Source organism: Sceloporus occidentalis, unplaced genomic scaffold (assembly GCF_023333645.1).
Source record: "Sceloporus occidentalis isolate IW3139 unplaced genomic scaffold, rSceOcc1.0.p SCAF_4, whole genome shotgun sequence".
NCBI lineage: Eukaryota > Metazoa > Chordata > Lepidosauria > Squamata > Phrynosomatidae > Sceloporus > Sceloporus occidentalis.
The window spans coordinates 62,016,169-62,032,186 of NW_028316984.1; the positions used below are offsets into that span (position 1 = coordinate 62,016,169).

General features: G+C 38.3%; 1 protein-coding gene across 5 annotated transcripts in view; it reads left to right on the plus strand.

Annotated features, from left to right (window-relative positions):
* NCKAP5 (NCK associated protein 5) overlaps positions 1-16,018 on the plus strand; it is a 783,557-nt gene that overhangs the window by 471,247 nt on the left and 296,292 nt on the right. For all 5 annotated transcript variants that reach the window (XM_089520139.1, XM_089520143.1, XM_089520141.1 and 2 more), the window contains exon 6: positions 3,281-3,371. In XM_089520139.1, coding sequence (XP_089376265.1) covers positions 3,281-3,371 — 91 coding nt within the window. The remainder of the gene's footprint in view (positions 1-3,280; positions 3,372-16,018) is intronic.

The following is a 16,018-nucleotide window of genomic DNA, read 5'->3' on the forward strand; positions in this document are numbered from 1 at the left end:
GATGGGGTTTTATTGGAAGGGGGTGGGGGGAGAATAAAATGGGCAGAACAGTAATCTTTTCATGCATTTGTTGAGATTTCCATCCATGCATATATGCATAAATGAACATAACATTTAAATGCTTTTCCTTGTTGCTAGGTGAACAGTATAGATAACCCAACCTTTATACATTTCTTTAATAAAAAGAACAAGATCTATGTTTAGTTTTCCATTATAACAGCTCTTTCTGTTATCTAGATTAGTTTGCCACACTATGTATTTTGGTCTGCTTCTAGAAATTGTTTTGCTGTAAAGTGCATCTGAGCAAGCAATAGTCTAGTTGGAGTTTACAGTCTTTACAAATGCATTAAAGAAAATAGGTTTCTGGATGTTTTGTGTGTAGTTGATAAAGCATGCAACATTCATCTTTTCTCTGAAATATAAGAATATAGAAAAACTTTGAGTCACATCATTGGTCCATCTGGCTCAATACTGACAACACTATACAAAAAGCATTTCCCACAGGAATTTGTTGTTGCTATTTGCTATGAAATTGACTTCAACTTATGCTGACCTTATTATTGAGGCTGCATCTACACTGCAGAAATCATGCAGTTTGACACTGCTTTAACTGCCATGGCTCAATGATGTGGATTTCTGGGATCTGTACTTTTGTGAGCTATGTAGCCACCCCTCTTAGCAAGCTCTGATGCCACAACAAACAGCAAATCCCAGGATTTTACAGCATTGAGCCATGACTATTAAAATGATGTCAAACTGAATTATTTCTTCAGTGCAAATAGAGCCCAAGAGACCTCCAAGACCCTTGGTTATCTGCCTTCCTGCTCAGGCCTTGTACTGTACAGTCTGGGCTGTGGCTTCCTCGATGGATTCAATCCATCTGTATTTCAGTCTCTCTCCTTTTCTCTTGCCTTCTGCTTTACCAAGCATTATTGTCTTTTCCAGTGAGTGATGTCTTCTCATGATATGCCCATAGTTCAACAGACTAAGTTTAGTAATCTTTGCCTCTAGTGAGAGTTCAAATCTGATTTACACTTTAACTCATTTATTTGGATTTATTTATTTATTTAAAGCATTTCATGGTATCTGTAGAATTCTTTTACAGCAAGACATTGCAAATTCCTTGACTTTCTTTCTGGCAGCAGTGTACAAAATACAAAACATTGCCTCTTTTCTGCACAAAAAGTACCATTTTATAGGGGAAAAATCTGTTCAAAAGGAGTCCTAAAGTGCAGATAGCCATCAAAATCCATGCAGAAACCCCCATATTGTAGAATAGTAAGGAGAAGGATTAATACTCTAAAGGCAACAAATTTCGTGTGATCTTGGACGCTACGTAGGATCAGCCCTGGTTAGTAGTAGGATGGGAGACTGTAGGCTATATTTCAGAGAAAGGAACTGGCAAGACCACCTCAGGATATTCCTTGCTTATGAAAACCCTTTGAAATTCATTGGATTGCCATAAATTGACAAGTGATTTGAAGGCACATACACACACACCCATGTATGCATACATACACAGAGAGAAAACTGTTTTATTTGCTCTTTTAGGCAAGAATGAATAAATGAAGAGTTACTCTTGAAACTTTAGGGTACACTACTGGAGAACTAATCAGGAGATTTGCAGTGCTGTACATGCATTTATGCTTCATGCAAATATTCTCTTTGTGGAAGGTTTATTAAAGATGAAGAAAATATAGAATAAAGAAAGTTTCTGATTAAGGTCAACATACTAAGTACGAATGGTTCTAGTCTGCTATTGAGAACTGTGGGCTTTTGTCTGAACCATGGATTACATTTGGTTGTTTTTATTCACATTTGGTCAACAGATGGGATGACTGTACTAGGTGCATTCTGGAAGCCTGCATATCAAATAAATAATAATTAGTCTAAAAATAACTGAACTGTCACTGAACATCTGACTAGAATGGATCTCTTTTGATTACTCTTTCTTGGGAAGCCAGAGGAATGCTTATGTTAACATAGACAACTAAATAAACTGAAATGTGGTCATCAAAAAAGTTACTGTAATGAATTCTTACTGATTTAATAGACTAGGTTGAGAAGCATAATCCCAAAGAATGCCATATGCTGGGGATAAACAGTGAAAGACCATTATCTTGATAGCCTGCTTGTGAGCACTGTAAGGCTCTGACTCTATGTAGAGAGTCTTTTAGACCATGGTGGGCCATGGACCTATCTAGCAAAACAGTTTTAAGATCTTGGTGCTTGAAAAGGTTTGCTATTTGTCTTTTAGAGAACTGCCTGAGGGCCAAAGTGGAGTATTGGACAGAGTATCTGATTTGGATTGGAAGTCCTATCTTTGAATCCTTGCTTAGCTTACTGGCAGTCATTTGTTTTAATACAGTTTGGCAATGGATACAGAAATACACTGTTAGCTCTTACCTATGCTATAAAATCCTTAGGGGACTGACAGGGTACACAATTAACTAATAGTAATATTTTATTATTTTTATTTTATTTCATTGTTTAAAATCTTTGGCATTTAAATGGTATCAGAATTCATTGCAAGCTACATGTTTTTGATCATTAATGAATGTAGCATTGTGATGCTCCATAAACATCTTTCTGAAACTACCAGAATCTTCTACAAATTCCAGTTTAGCAATAGTGGATGCAATTATATAGTCTTGTCTTTTCTAAAAGCATTTTTATACTACTCGGCACTCTAAGCTGTTTACAATCTGTAAGTCAATTGCCCCAACAAACTGGGTACTCATTTTACTGACCTACAGAAGGATGGAAGGGTGAGTCAGCCTGGAGCCCTGTGGTGAACTCACAACTTTGTGGCTGCAGTACTGGCATTTAACCACTGAACCTCCAGGGCTCCTTAATTATTGATGGTTTTTTAAATCAAAGGATCTACGTAAGGTAAACTTATAAGAGAGCAAGCACAAAAGTAGTACTTCCTATAGCCCAGCAATGTCAGAGCACACAGGGAAATGCTATAGAATTTAATACTATATGGAATCTATGATTTTGAATCAAAACATTACAACCCAAAAGGATATCTTTCAAATTTCAGTTTTATTTATGTGCTGTTTATTTTAACTCTAGACATGTCTTCAGCCAGCAGTATTAATAATAAATTTAACTGCATCTTTTTTTTGTTTTGGGGTTATGCATACATGTATGCACATGCATTGACATGAAGCAGTTAATTTGACTCTGTGACTAGGAAATGGTGGTTTAATTATCACAGTAGAGGAGGATTAATTATAAATTCAGTCTTTCACTTTTTTTCCTTTTCTCTTTCCAGAATGGAAGAGACCGTGAGGAATCTACTGCAAAACCAAGGATCCTCAGAGCCAAATGGAGAAGAATCTGTTGCCATAATAAAGACATATCAGGTAGAAGTGATATGAATATACTCTCATCTGTGTACACTAACTGATATGATAACTGGGTCATGCAATTTGTCTCTGAGTTTGTTGATTTAGGGACTGATACAAAGTTCAATCTTCAGATTAAAAACACCTCCAAGAGGAACAGCAGTATAGAGGGAATTGTGTGGGAAGGGGCAGGTTGATGCTGGCTATGGATACCAGTGAATCTTAAAAACAAAACAAAAACCCAACATCTTATTAGTAGTTAAATCTGAAGTAGACCCATTGCATCAATGGGATTTATATTAGTGTTGACTTCTCCACCAGTAGATTTGTTCTAGTGAGAAACTAGCAATACGATTTAGTCGAACATGTACTAAAAAGAAAGAAGGGTGGTCAAAAATGCTATGTAGGAGCATTATGTTTCTGAAAGGATATTTCTCAGTGCTGTCAAAGACTTGGATTGTATGAGCATGCATAAGTAGGCAGGAACACCATCAGAGATACATGGAGGCCTGAGGGAGAGAAAAGTAGATGGGGGACATTAGTGTAGCAACTGAAAGAATACAGAGGGTTATCATGAAACATTCTTCTTTCCATTGCCTACCTTTCCACATACACATTGATACACACACACCTATTTGTGCATGTGGAATGTTTGTATGGTTATCAAACAAGGTGTGTTTGTGTATACTGCTTCTACGCATGTGTACAGTTGGCCCTTAGTATTCACTGGATACCAAAATCTGTGGTTGGTCAAGTCCCCACAATGACATAGTAAAATGGTGTCTCTTATATAGAATGGCAAAATCAAGGTTTGCTTTTTGGAATTTTTTAAAAGAATATTTTCAAGCCCTGAATGGGGACATCTGTGGATGCAGAATTCATGGTTACAGGGAATCAACTGTATTTGTATTTTAGCTTTTGTTCTTCTAAACAATAGTTTTGTTAATATTTGAACTGAACTAATTTCAAACTTGTACAATTAAACAGTAGGAATGAAAAGAACACTGGGGATGGAAAGAACGTTCAAAGACTCAAGGGAAAAAAATGAGAGAGGGGCTTCTTGAATGTCCAGAAATGGTGATGAGCACAATCTTCTTCTAACACCTTTCTTAATTTTCATGCAGTTCATGAATAGACTTTAAGAGTATCTGTCCACCCACATGAACTGAGTTTCACCTTTCTGTTTCCCTTCTACTGGTATGGCCATGTAGTGACTGGCAAGGGAGTAGGGGTAGATGAGTGAGATCATGGCGGTATCCTGCAGGATCTCTGCATCCAAGTCCTGAACACAGCCTGCATCAGTGTGCAATACTTCAGATGGGAAATTTTCCTTGTTCATCTGCCCCTATCCCCTCCCACCCACATGACCATTCATTTATGTTAGAGGGCTGTGTGAGTGGGAGGAAGGCTAGGGGAACATAGCCGACTCAGGCTTGTCCATCCCTGGGTATGATAGCCATTAATAGGCAATCGTCCTTGCATGTCTACCTCATGCCCCTTCCCACTACATGGCCTTTCTGGTGAGAGGAAACAGGAGATAGCCAAGCTAAGCTTGTCCATCAGAGGCTATGATAGCCATCAATTGGTGATCTCACTCTCCTACTGCTGATTCCTCCTGCTGGCCACTACAGTACATGACCATGCCAGTGGGAGGAGGCAGGAGGAGGAATCACCAAGCAGCTCTGTCAACAGCTATGATAGCCATTTACCTACTTTTTATAGCCAATTAAAAAGTAGAATGGGAAAGGGAAATCTTTTCGTTCCTGTGAGAATGTGTAAAATATTCTGTATTTAAAGATGTTCTTGTTGAAAAGAGAAATATGTTTACATTACTGTACTTATTCTTTCATACCAGAATGAATAATTCAGACAAACACATTTCTATTAACAAAGCTAGAATTCTAAACAGTGGGAGTAGGGCCCACTGAAAACAATAGGAACAATTTCCATTTAAACACAGTTCAGCATTGCATTTAATTAGTTGTCATTGTAACGTTCTGTATATTGGCATAATGCAAGACATTAACTTTAAAGCAGAACTTGCTCCTAAGTTAAAATATGGTATTCAAAAGCAAAATGGAATGTTGCTAAAATATTACAGGAAGAAATGTGGAAGTACAGAATGATTGTCTTGGGTATGGCTCGGAGTAGGGTGGTGAAACTATTCTATATTAGTTAGTTTTTACTGTGTGCAGCCTGTTCAAATTAATATTTGAGTAGTCATAAAAGGCCCTTCTTTGCAATAAACACTTTTGATCTATTGACCACTAGCTCCATATTTGGATTTTTCCTCCTCAAACCTAACTGTTGTACAGGGATTTATAAAACTTTATTCTTATTACAATATCAATATTCCTGACTCCAGAATAAATAATCCTTCTAATGAACTTTAAATGTTGCACAGTAGTTACGTCAGTGGAACAGCAAACAGATATAGCTCCAAACATATATGTGGTATCATTAAATTCTGTTAGGCCTTGTCAGAATTTCATCTTTGAAAAACTGAAGCTCTGAATACTTGTACTAGTGGTAATACCAAAAAGGAAGTTTTTATTCTAGCCATCTGCCATGTAAATTAATGTTTGTATCAGTGAGGAAAATAATATTATGCTCAATTACTCATAGATTGATTTTGTAAAGCACTGCAGCCAAGAGTGAACTCAAATAAATATGAGCATAAATGAAAGAATAAATGTAGCATGTTTGTACCTGTACTGATGACATTTTGTGTAGGTCGTCAAGCATTATCTAAGCTTGATACTCACTACCTTGGTTCCCAGTCACTGACTGACTACAAAGACTGCATAGGGTGGCCCCTTTACCTATGACCAGAGAAAGAGGAAACACATCACAAAACAAAAACAAAAACAAAAAACAACCAAAGGGCAAAAGAGTAGGAGAGATTTGTATAAAATGTTCTTAAGACTATTAACATATACACTTTTTAAATAGAACAAATTACTGTAACATATAGTCATAGAAATACAATATAACTCACCATGTTAAATCATAGTGGCTTAGGTGACCTGTCTATGTGCTCTGTCTGCTATCCAACTAATTTTGGATGGATGTCTTCAAAGCTCTTGTTCTCCTTTCTAAACAAGCTTTAGAAGGGATATGAACCAGATGGGTCTTCAAATGAAAGTTGCTTTGAAATAGAGGACTGTACTCTATAAAATAGATAGAACATATGACTACCCTAATGCTTCTTGGAGTAGCTGAAATTCAGAGAGTAACTATAAAAACGCCATGATTATGTCCAATTTATCAGTGAAAAATGATTGGAGGAAAGAAATAGAACGAAAGATACTATGTGAGGAAAGCAGTTTTGTGTGTCAAGAGAGGGAGAAACCAGAACATGACTAGGGTCTTGATTACACAAGCCAAAAGGCCCATTTTTCCTCCTTATTCTGGTGTCATCCCGTTCAGATAACACACAGCCCAAATCCCGGTTCTGGTGTAAGTAGACTAGACCACATCTAGCACATCCCACACCAGAACATGGCTGCATTGGAGTAAAAAAAACACCTTACCTGTTGCTTCAGATCTTCTGGAAAGATCTAGAACCTTCTGTCCATGAGTCACCATGGCTGTCTGCATGACCACCCTGTTGGGCCACCTGCTGCATCTGCCATCACTACAGGTTGCCTGTTCTGAGATCAGAATTAGGTGTCCAGCATGTGACCCGTGTTGGGCACCTCATTCTGACCTCAAAAATGAGGGAGTTGTGGCAGTGGCGGATGCGTTGGGTGACCCAGCGGAACGCCCATGCAGACAGCCACTGTGGCATGGAGATGGCGGCTAAGGTAACATGGGGAAATGGTACAGCTGTGATGCCAGGATGGTACAGCTGTGATGCTTGGAGTGGTGTTGCTCCTGGAATATCCTGACCAACACCAGAAAGATGGTACAGCCAGTCCATCAAACATACCTATAGTATTATCAAAACAGGGAAGGCAATAAACAGGGAAGGGATCTTTGCTAGTGCCATTCATACCTAGATAATAAACTCTCTCTCAAAACCTTACTCCAGGATTTCTTAGCTGACATATTTCACTTTCCCACCATGAACATTCTTGCTAGCCTTTGAAAACATGTAGCCTACTGGTCAGTGGGTTTGCTGAAGGGTGTATGTCAGATTTTTCCCCCTTTCAAGTGTTCTTCTCAGGGATGTCCAGAGCTAAAAGGGAAGCAGCTCCTCAGTTCTAGTTGCCCAAAGTACATGCTGCTTATGATTTCATAGCTATCATCTTCGACTTCATTTGGAAGCTCTTCCTGGTGGAAATGATTCTTCATTCCAGTGTGTTTCTCCCCTGTGAACTTCAGCAAACCATGCAATTTCTTTCTTTGAAACACATGTCCCTATCTATAAAATGAAGACAATACTATTTCACACCTCTCAGAATAGGGGGAAGAAGGGGGATACTTTTTTAGTGTCTGTGAAAATATATTACCTTCAGGGTCTTTGATGTTCCATTATGAACATGAAAAGTGGCTCTTTTCACAGAGGTTTGATGTGGTATGCAAAATGTTTTTTTTATTAAAACTGAATAAACTTCAAGTGAAAATAAGAGCTAGAAAGGTAAATGAGCTTCCTTTCAGTTTGGAATTGAATAAATATGCACTTTCTTTAGGCAAAACACATGGAAACAAAAGCTGTTCATTTGGCACTTCTCCGCCTCATATGTATAGCTCATTTTTAGTAACAGGACCAATGGGTGTGAATGGTGGATGGATGATAAGATAGTAGTTTTATCTTTGAACATAAATATACATTAAAATACAGGCTGTAAGACAGAAAAAGTGCAGTAGCTACATGTAAGGTCCCTTTGTTTAAGTACTATCATTTCAGCAATCCCATGTGGTTGAAAAGCAGTCACCGGATGAGGGAAAAGTGAAAAGTTCAGTGTTCGGTGAGACTGTGGCAATGCAAAGTTAAGGAAAAATTGGAGTTGAAGAAAGATTAATATAGTCTTTTTTTCCTGCTTGGAAAGGAAGGTGAACAACTGGCCTGGCCTAATGAAGGCTTCCACAAGATCAGTGGCATCACTAGGGTTGGTGTCTCCTGGTGTGGTAATTCATGGTGTCATCCCCCCATTGACCTCCTCTCATACCACATCATCCTTAGTAATGTTTTTTGTACTAATATTACTCATAAATCATAATACCAGTATATTACTGAATGATAAAAAACTAGCAAAATTAAAATTATACAGTACCTTTAAATTATAATATTATATGCACAGCCTAAATGTATTTACATGTAGAATGGGTCCTTGGTATCCGCTGAGGTTTGGTTCCACAACCCCCAGTGGATAACAAAATCTGTGGATGCTCAAGTACCATTGAATAAAATGGTATAGCAAAATGGTGTCTCTTATATAAAATGGAAAATCAGGGTTTGATGTTTGGAATTTATACTTTTTAAAACATTTTCAAGCTGTGGATGCTTGAATCCATGGATTAAAAAAATCTGTGGATAAGGCAGGCCAACTGTACATGGCTTCATGTGATTAAAGTGAAAATTAAAGTGAAATTGATAACATGTGATTTTTAAAAAAGAGAATTTAAAAATATTTTGGGGGATTTTTTTTTAAAAAATATTTTATTAAAAAACAACAACAACCCTGCAGCCTCTCCTTTTTCCTCTAGCTGAGCCTTGCCCCACCCACAGCACCTCTAGTGTTTTAATTGGATGCAGATGAATGCCCCAGCCTGTTTCTGCCAGAAGGCAGATGTTTGGGGAGCGTTGCTGTCATCCTCCCTTAGAGTGTCACCTGGTGCGGCCCATTTCCCTCACATTCTTCTAGTAAAAGTCATCTTTTGTGGAAAGCTAGACCATCCTCTGGTGTGGTATTTCTGCCGATATAACAGAGGAACCAGGAGGTGAGCTCCGGGTGCTCCCCAATTCCAACCCAAACTTACTGCAGAGGGCTGGAAAACTTCATGGGAGGTTTTCATGGAGCAGAGAGTGGAAGAAGGTTCTGCCCTGTATGTGTGAAATGGTTTTAGACCATAGCTATTGTATTCTTGGGGAATGTGAGTGCTCATTTATAAATGTAAGACTGACTTTGTACATGAAGATGTTGAGTGGATTGGGAAGCAGAAAGTACATTCAGTTTGCACTTTTTCTGTCTATTCTTCTTTCTTCTGTTCAACCCAGAGCATTTGTATTTCTCCTAATGTGTAACATATTCATGCTCATTTAGAAATGCTGAGTTTGTGTTTCTTTTCCTGATGCCAATTCTATGCCAGGAATTCGGATGATGCTGTATAGCCTGTTGAAGATCTTTGTGCTTTCTGCTTTCCCTACTGCAATACTGTAGCATCTGAGGCTTCTCACGGTTTTAACAGGATCCACTTTAAAGTCAGGCTTATTTAGCCAGCTATTTTATGGTGAACGGACCTAAGGGTACATCTGGGGCTAGCATAATATGAAGCAGGAAAAAACTGAGTAGAAGTCCAATATGTTTAGTGTAGCTTAATTCATTAATTCTAATTAAATTAGATTTTAAGTGCCAAGTGGAAGAGTGCTCATTATACCACAGAATCTCTAGGCTAGCCACTGGCAGATCTTCCATTCAAAGCAAAGAGCTTATGTCTGTCAAGTGGGATGTTATGTGATTAAATTTTTGTGCACTTAGCAAACACACATCCAAACAACATTGGTGGGAGTAATATTTTTTTCACCTGACTACATGATAAGTAGCTAACAAGCATCTAAACAGCTGGAGGAACAAGAATAATGCAGAAGCATGAATGTAATTTCTTCTCAGAAGTAGGCTTGAGGAGTGCTCATGTTCTCCGGTAATAGGGTAGAAAGAGAGGATGGCACTGCTATATATATTATTTGTTCTATAACATTTGGCATGCTTTCTTGGAACTCACATTTCATTATTGATTTTTTCTGAAAATTTAAAATTCTGAAAAAGCTACACAGAGAGGTGTGGCCTGAGACAATGGCAAATATAAATTTAAGAGTAAAATCATAGTGAATGGACATTTCTGAAATTAATATATAGCATACCATCAGTTGCTTGGAGTGGTGAGTGATTGTTATGTACCTGTTTGACTCTCAAAAGTTGTTAGAGAACATAAAGGTTAGGCTGTGGGGTAGGACTGACCAGTGCAATCTCATGCGCAGTTACTTAGAAGTCACTCCCATTAAATTGAATGGAATATATTGCTAGATAGAAGTATTTTAAGACTGCAGTTTTAGTTACTGAAGGGAGAGATGGCAGTTGCCAACATGTCACATATCTGTCCTTGAAACATTATTTATTTATTTATATCCCACTTTTCTCCCCACACAGGACCCTAGGTGGCTTGCAACAAATTAAAACACAACTGACACAAAGCTGACACAACTGCTAAAAACACAAAACTATGCAAGTCACATACTTTCAGCCTCAGGTGAAGACAATGGCAAACTTCCTCTGAAGAAATATTTCCAAAACCCCATGTTAGGTTCACCTTAGGATTACCATAAGTCAGAAATTATTTTAAGGCACACATGAACAATACAGAATTTGACTGTATTGTCAGGACTGGTATCCCTTGTGAGGGCCTGAATCCTCCCAAATTTCAGGCAACTAGATGTAGGCTGTTAGTGTTCATCACAAATGCACCCTTAAAGATTTAGCTGTTAAAAAAAAAAAAGGGGGGGGGGTTGATATCTGCCCTTTACTTGGTATGCCATTAGTGCCCTGAGTTAAGTTCTCGGAAAACTTTCAGGAGAACAAGTGTGGAAGTGAGAGTCCCTTTTCTTTTCAGTTGGCAGAAAGTCAGAGAAAGTGTTAAGTCTTTGATGGATAGTTCATCTTTCAGATTATGTGTCTACATGTGGATGGGATGGAGTGGGCGCCTTTCTGGCAGGTTGAGGATGTTTCCACATTTTAGAATTATACACTACTTTAACTGCCATAACTCTATCCTACAGAATCCTGGGATTTGTAGTTTGGTGAAGTATTCAACTTGGCCTTTCAGAAAGCTCTGGTGCCTCACTAAACTACAACTCTCTGGATTCTGTAGAATAGAGTCAAGACAGTTCAAGTGGTATCCAACGGCTTTGATTCTATGGTGTGGACACAGCCTGGTTTTAGAGAGCTTATTTCTGAGCATTTGAGGTACTGCTGTTCCTGCAATCATACAATCACAAGACAAAGTGAAGCATTGAGGCAAACATTGATAAAAGAATCAGATTGGTTCTGGTTGGAAGCTAAAATTGTCTATCACACAACTACACTCCCTACCTCTCCTTTCTGCCTTCCTCCTTACCTGCTTTTTTAATTGTATTGAAACTTCAGAGTGAGGCAATATATCAATGTTTTACTTACTGCAGCCTGTCAGATTATATCCTCCAAAGCCAGAAGTGCATCCAAGTTTTAAGAGGACTCCCATTTCCTTCTGACTATTTCAGAAAAGAACTGCTTTGTTTTGCTTTGCTTGGGAACAAGAGCTATGGAATCTCTACCACCCCAAAGACCCAATTCCGTTTTAGAGTAGTTTTCAGACAACACAATCCAGTGATGCACAGGGGCAAAGGCAGAAGGGAGGACCAAAAACAGAGGCAGAAAAACAGACTAAAATTAATATTGCCAGTAACTAAGGGCCTGAACAGACAGGCCAAAATAAAGCTGCTTTGGGTCACTTTGGAGGTATTCTGTTTAAATGATGCATGCGTCCTAAGAAACTGGAACCTGTGCCAAAGCCACGCTCCAGTCCTAAGACTCAGTCTAGAAGTGGAGTGGAAGGTTGGACTAGAATGGGGATAGAAATGTAAGCCTGCCCTGAGTGTGGGCAAGTCTAGCTATGAAACTGGATTGATACCAGGAGCCCATTAACACCTTGCAATTTGTAGTCCTTTTATTCCACTTTATCTGCAATAATGGCATGCTATGGAATTGTGGGGTTTGTAGTTTGGTGAGGCACCAGAGATGCTCCCTGATTGAGAATTCTAAATGCTCACTCCCTTAAATTGCCAATACCAGGTTTTCAAAGAATGGAACTGTTGCAGCTAAACTGGGATAATAGCACTATACTTGTGTAGTGTGAACAGGCCCTAGAAATCAAAGGATGTGTTGCTTGAGATGAAACCAGCAGGGGAGACAGGCAGGATCAAAGCTACTTAGCAGTTGTGCCAGACATGTTATAATTTCCAAAGACTGAATTTAGGGTTCAAAGCCAGAATGAATATGTGGATAAAATGCAAGTACAAATGAAACTAGATTCTAATAGGCGTCAGAGAGCCAGCATGGTGTAGTGGTTTGAGCAGTAGACAATGAATCTAGAGGGCATGGTTTGAAACCTGGCTGAGCCATGTGAACTCACTGCGTGACCTTGGGCAAATCACACTCTCTCAGCCTCGTACAATAGGGATGGCAAACTGCCTCTAAAGAAACTTGCCAAGAAAACCCCAATGATAGTTTCGCCTTAGGGTCAACATAGTCAAAAATGACTTGAATGCACACAACAACAACAACAGGTGTCAGACAGGCTTGGGCAGAAATGAAGCTGATAGAAACATGCAACCCGCTTTCAAAGTTGTGGCATGGACAGGTAACAAGAAGGATCTACATCAAGGGGCCCTACTACAACTTCCATCATGGTAGGGATTTGTCAAGCTATAGTCTGGAATATCTAGAGGGGTTCTTTCATATCTGCTGTGGCTAATATGGAGCTTGATACTTAACAAGCCAAGTATCTGGGAGAGAGATTCAGTAGAACTATTCAGGTCTGTAATTTCTATAGTCTTGAAGTTATTCTATGGCAAAGTGATGCTTTGCTGTTGACAGAGCTCCCCTATTCAAGACCATTAATTGGTGGATGAATTCGACATTCCTCAGGGCTTCTTTTGATGGTTTCATATGTGATATCATCATGCCTAGGCCTTGTTTAAGAGGTCAGCTTTGTTTCTCTGTTTCGTGTTACCCTAATAGTTCTCTGTTAATTTACAGTGCTGTGGCATATCATCCGGACATTTCCATAGATGTGGATAATGTGCTACTCCCCCTCACCCCACCCAGCAAAGTTCCAGGAAGCAAACTGTTCATGTGATTCATCGGTCATGTAAAACATCATTACAGGCTACCATCTGGAGAGGTAGTCTGCAAAGAGTCTGTTTTTCACTATAAAATATTAATAAGAGCATTTCCCCATTTAACACATTTAATTAACATTGGTATTGAACTTTTCCCGATATTTCATTTTCCTGTGTAGCTTCCATTTACTCAAAAGACCTCTTAGGGCTGAACATTTTTCAACAGAAACAAATGTTTCTGATAGATGGAAGGGCCAATAAAAGCTTCATCAGAAAATTTATTAGTGTCGTTCTGCAGAGCTGTTCAATAAGGATGATACCCTGCAATATTTAGAAGTGTTTTGAGTGAAGACTAATGTGAAGTAGATTTAGATTGATGTGCCAGTGGTTGTAGGTTCATATTAAAGACATAAAGAAAACACTTTGTTCTCTTATCCATCACAGATGTTTAATCTAGGATATCTTACTGCTCACTCTGTGTATACTTTGTAAGTCAAATGGAGAGATGAAAAAGGGGGATTTTATATGTTATTGCCTGACAGCAATAATGTTAAACTGTGAACAATTTAGACTGTTCCTCTAAAACCTTCTGATTTATCTGAATCCTTTTCTTTTGCTTCAAATTTTGCCCAGCTTGCATTGAGCAAAAACTGTTGCAAGAAAACATTATTCCTGCATCTCTTGATAGACTGTCTGAAGCAAAGACTTATTCTATTCTGCTCTATTACCATCAGCAAGCAGGGGAAGTAATAATAATATTTTTTAAAAATCAGGACCCTCCACATGCCAGTTTCAAACCAGATAAGTAAAATCACTAATGTTATGCAATGAACCTTAGTTTTCTTTCATACCTAGCTAGCACTCAGAATAGCTTGCTTTGTATTTTAGTAACAACAAGCTGTTTAGCCCTAGCCTCAATGGCCTGAAAGGTTTTCCATTAGTAAGGGGAAAGAGTTGTTTTAAATCTCGTAAGAAAACAGAAACATCCTCACATGCTCCACATACAACTGAGCTGAAGCAGCAGGTCTAAAATTTACCAGAGATTACAATGTGTACCTTGGATCTGAATGTGCAAAATGATTTTATTTTATTATTTTTTGGCAACTCAAGTATCACTGTCAGAATAGTTTTAAAGGGGGATTGAAAGTCCATGCTGAAATTTAGGAGGCACCTTCCAAGAATGTCTGAACTTGAAAAATTCATGTCAGGCCATAACAAAGCAATTTGAACAATGCTTAAGGACGATAAGACCTTGGGAACAAAACCAATGGCTGTGAGAATAAAGGAAGATTTAATGATTAGTAGCAAACTGTTAAATCAAATCCTGTTGTACAGGTATAGCTTAGTCAACAAAGTAGATGTCTTTCAGATCGTTGCTTCTTTAACAGAAAGTTTGGTACCGTAGGCAGAATTAACATGAAAAGAATAGGCAAAGCTTGCAATACCAAAAAAGAAAAAAAAAGAACAGTTCAACATGTTCCTGCAAACCTTTCATTAAAACGAACAACATGTACATGTCAAATAAAAGAGATGGGCAAGCTAAGTATTGTATAAGTAAACAAAAACATTTTAACTTTCTAGAGATTATCTGAACTTTTCTTCCAAAATACATCTAGGGAAGACTTTTTCTTTCACCAACCTCTTTTCTTGTGATTTCCATTATGGTGGCCAAACGTGCAGAAATGTACTTTAAAAAAACCCAGCTGGGGAGTAGTTGGTAAAAGTGGGTTATCTGCTCTCCCTTTCTCTCTCCCCCTCTTTTTGCTGGTTATACATGCTCCTTAAGGGATACTGGTGGCAGTTGCTGTGTACCTTGTCAGTTTTAGGCAGGCACACACAGCTAGACAGAAAGGATTTTGAATGTGGAAATTTCTGTTATTTCTATAATCTGTAACTAAAATATGAGAATTTTCAAAAGGAGGCCAGGGTTAAATCAAGTCTCCAGTGCCCTCAGAGACATGTTCCTCAAAATTAATACTTCTCTTTGGTTTATTTACTTTTCTTATCTTTCTGCACTATTTTTCCTCTCCTTCTCTCCCCATTTTATTGTTCTGATGTTGTTTACCCTCTTTATACAACCAGTTCTTTTCTCAGTAGTCCTTACTCTTCTACTCTGATTTCCTTTATTTTCCCCAAACAGAATTCTTATCATTGTGATCCCATCCTCTTTTCTTTATTTTCTTTTATGCAGTCTTCTTTTATAAATCTTTCTATACTCCTGGCTTGTATGTGTGTGCTCCACTATATTATCCCATCTTTTTAGGACATAAAAACAACTAGATAATGACTAATCCTCTCCTGGGTTTTTTTGTTTGTTTTTATTTTTTGAGGCACAGCCTTCTCTGAATCATTTCACATAGGTTTAAACCATGCGCTACATTAAATACATAGCATGCAGCTCAGTCTTACCTTTTAACTCCTGTGATATGTGTATGGGGCCTGATCTGGATGAGGACCACCATAAGTCTGTAAGGGTGCCTTTAACCTTGTCTTCCCAGCTATTTTTCCTCTTGTTTTCTTTGTTTACAATAAATAAACAAAGATACCATAATTGTCAGTTGGTATGGTTTCTTTTTTCTTTTTCTTTTTTAAGCTCCCATATCGGCAGGTATGAAAATTTAGTAGA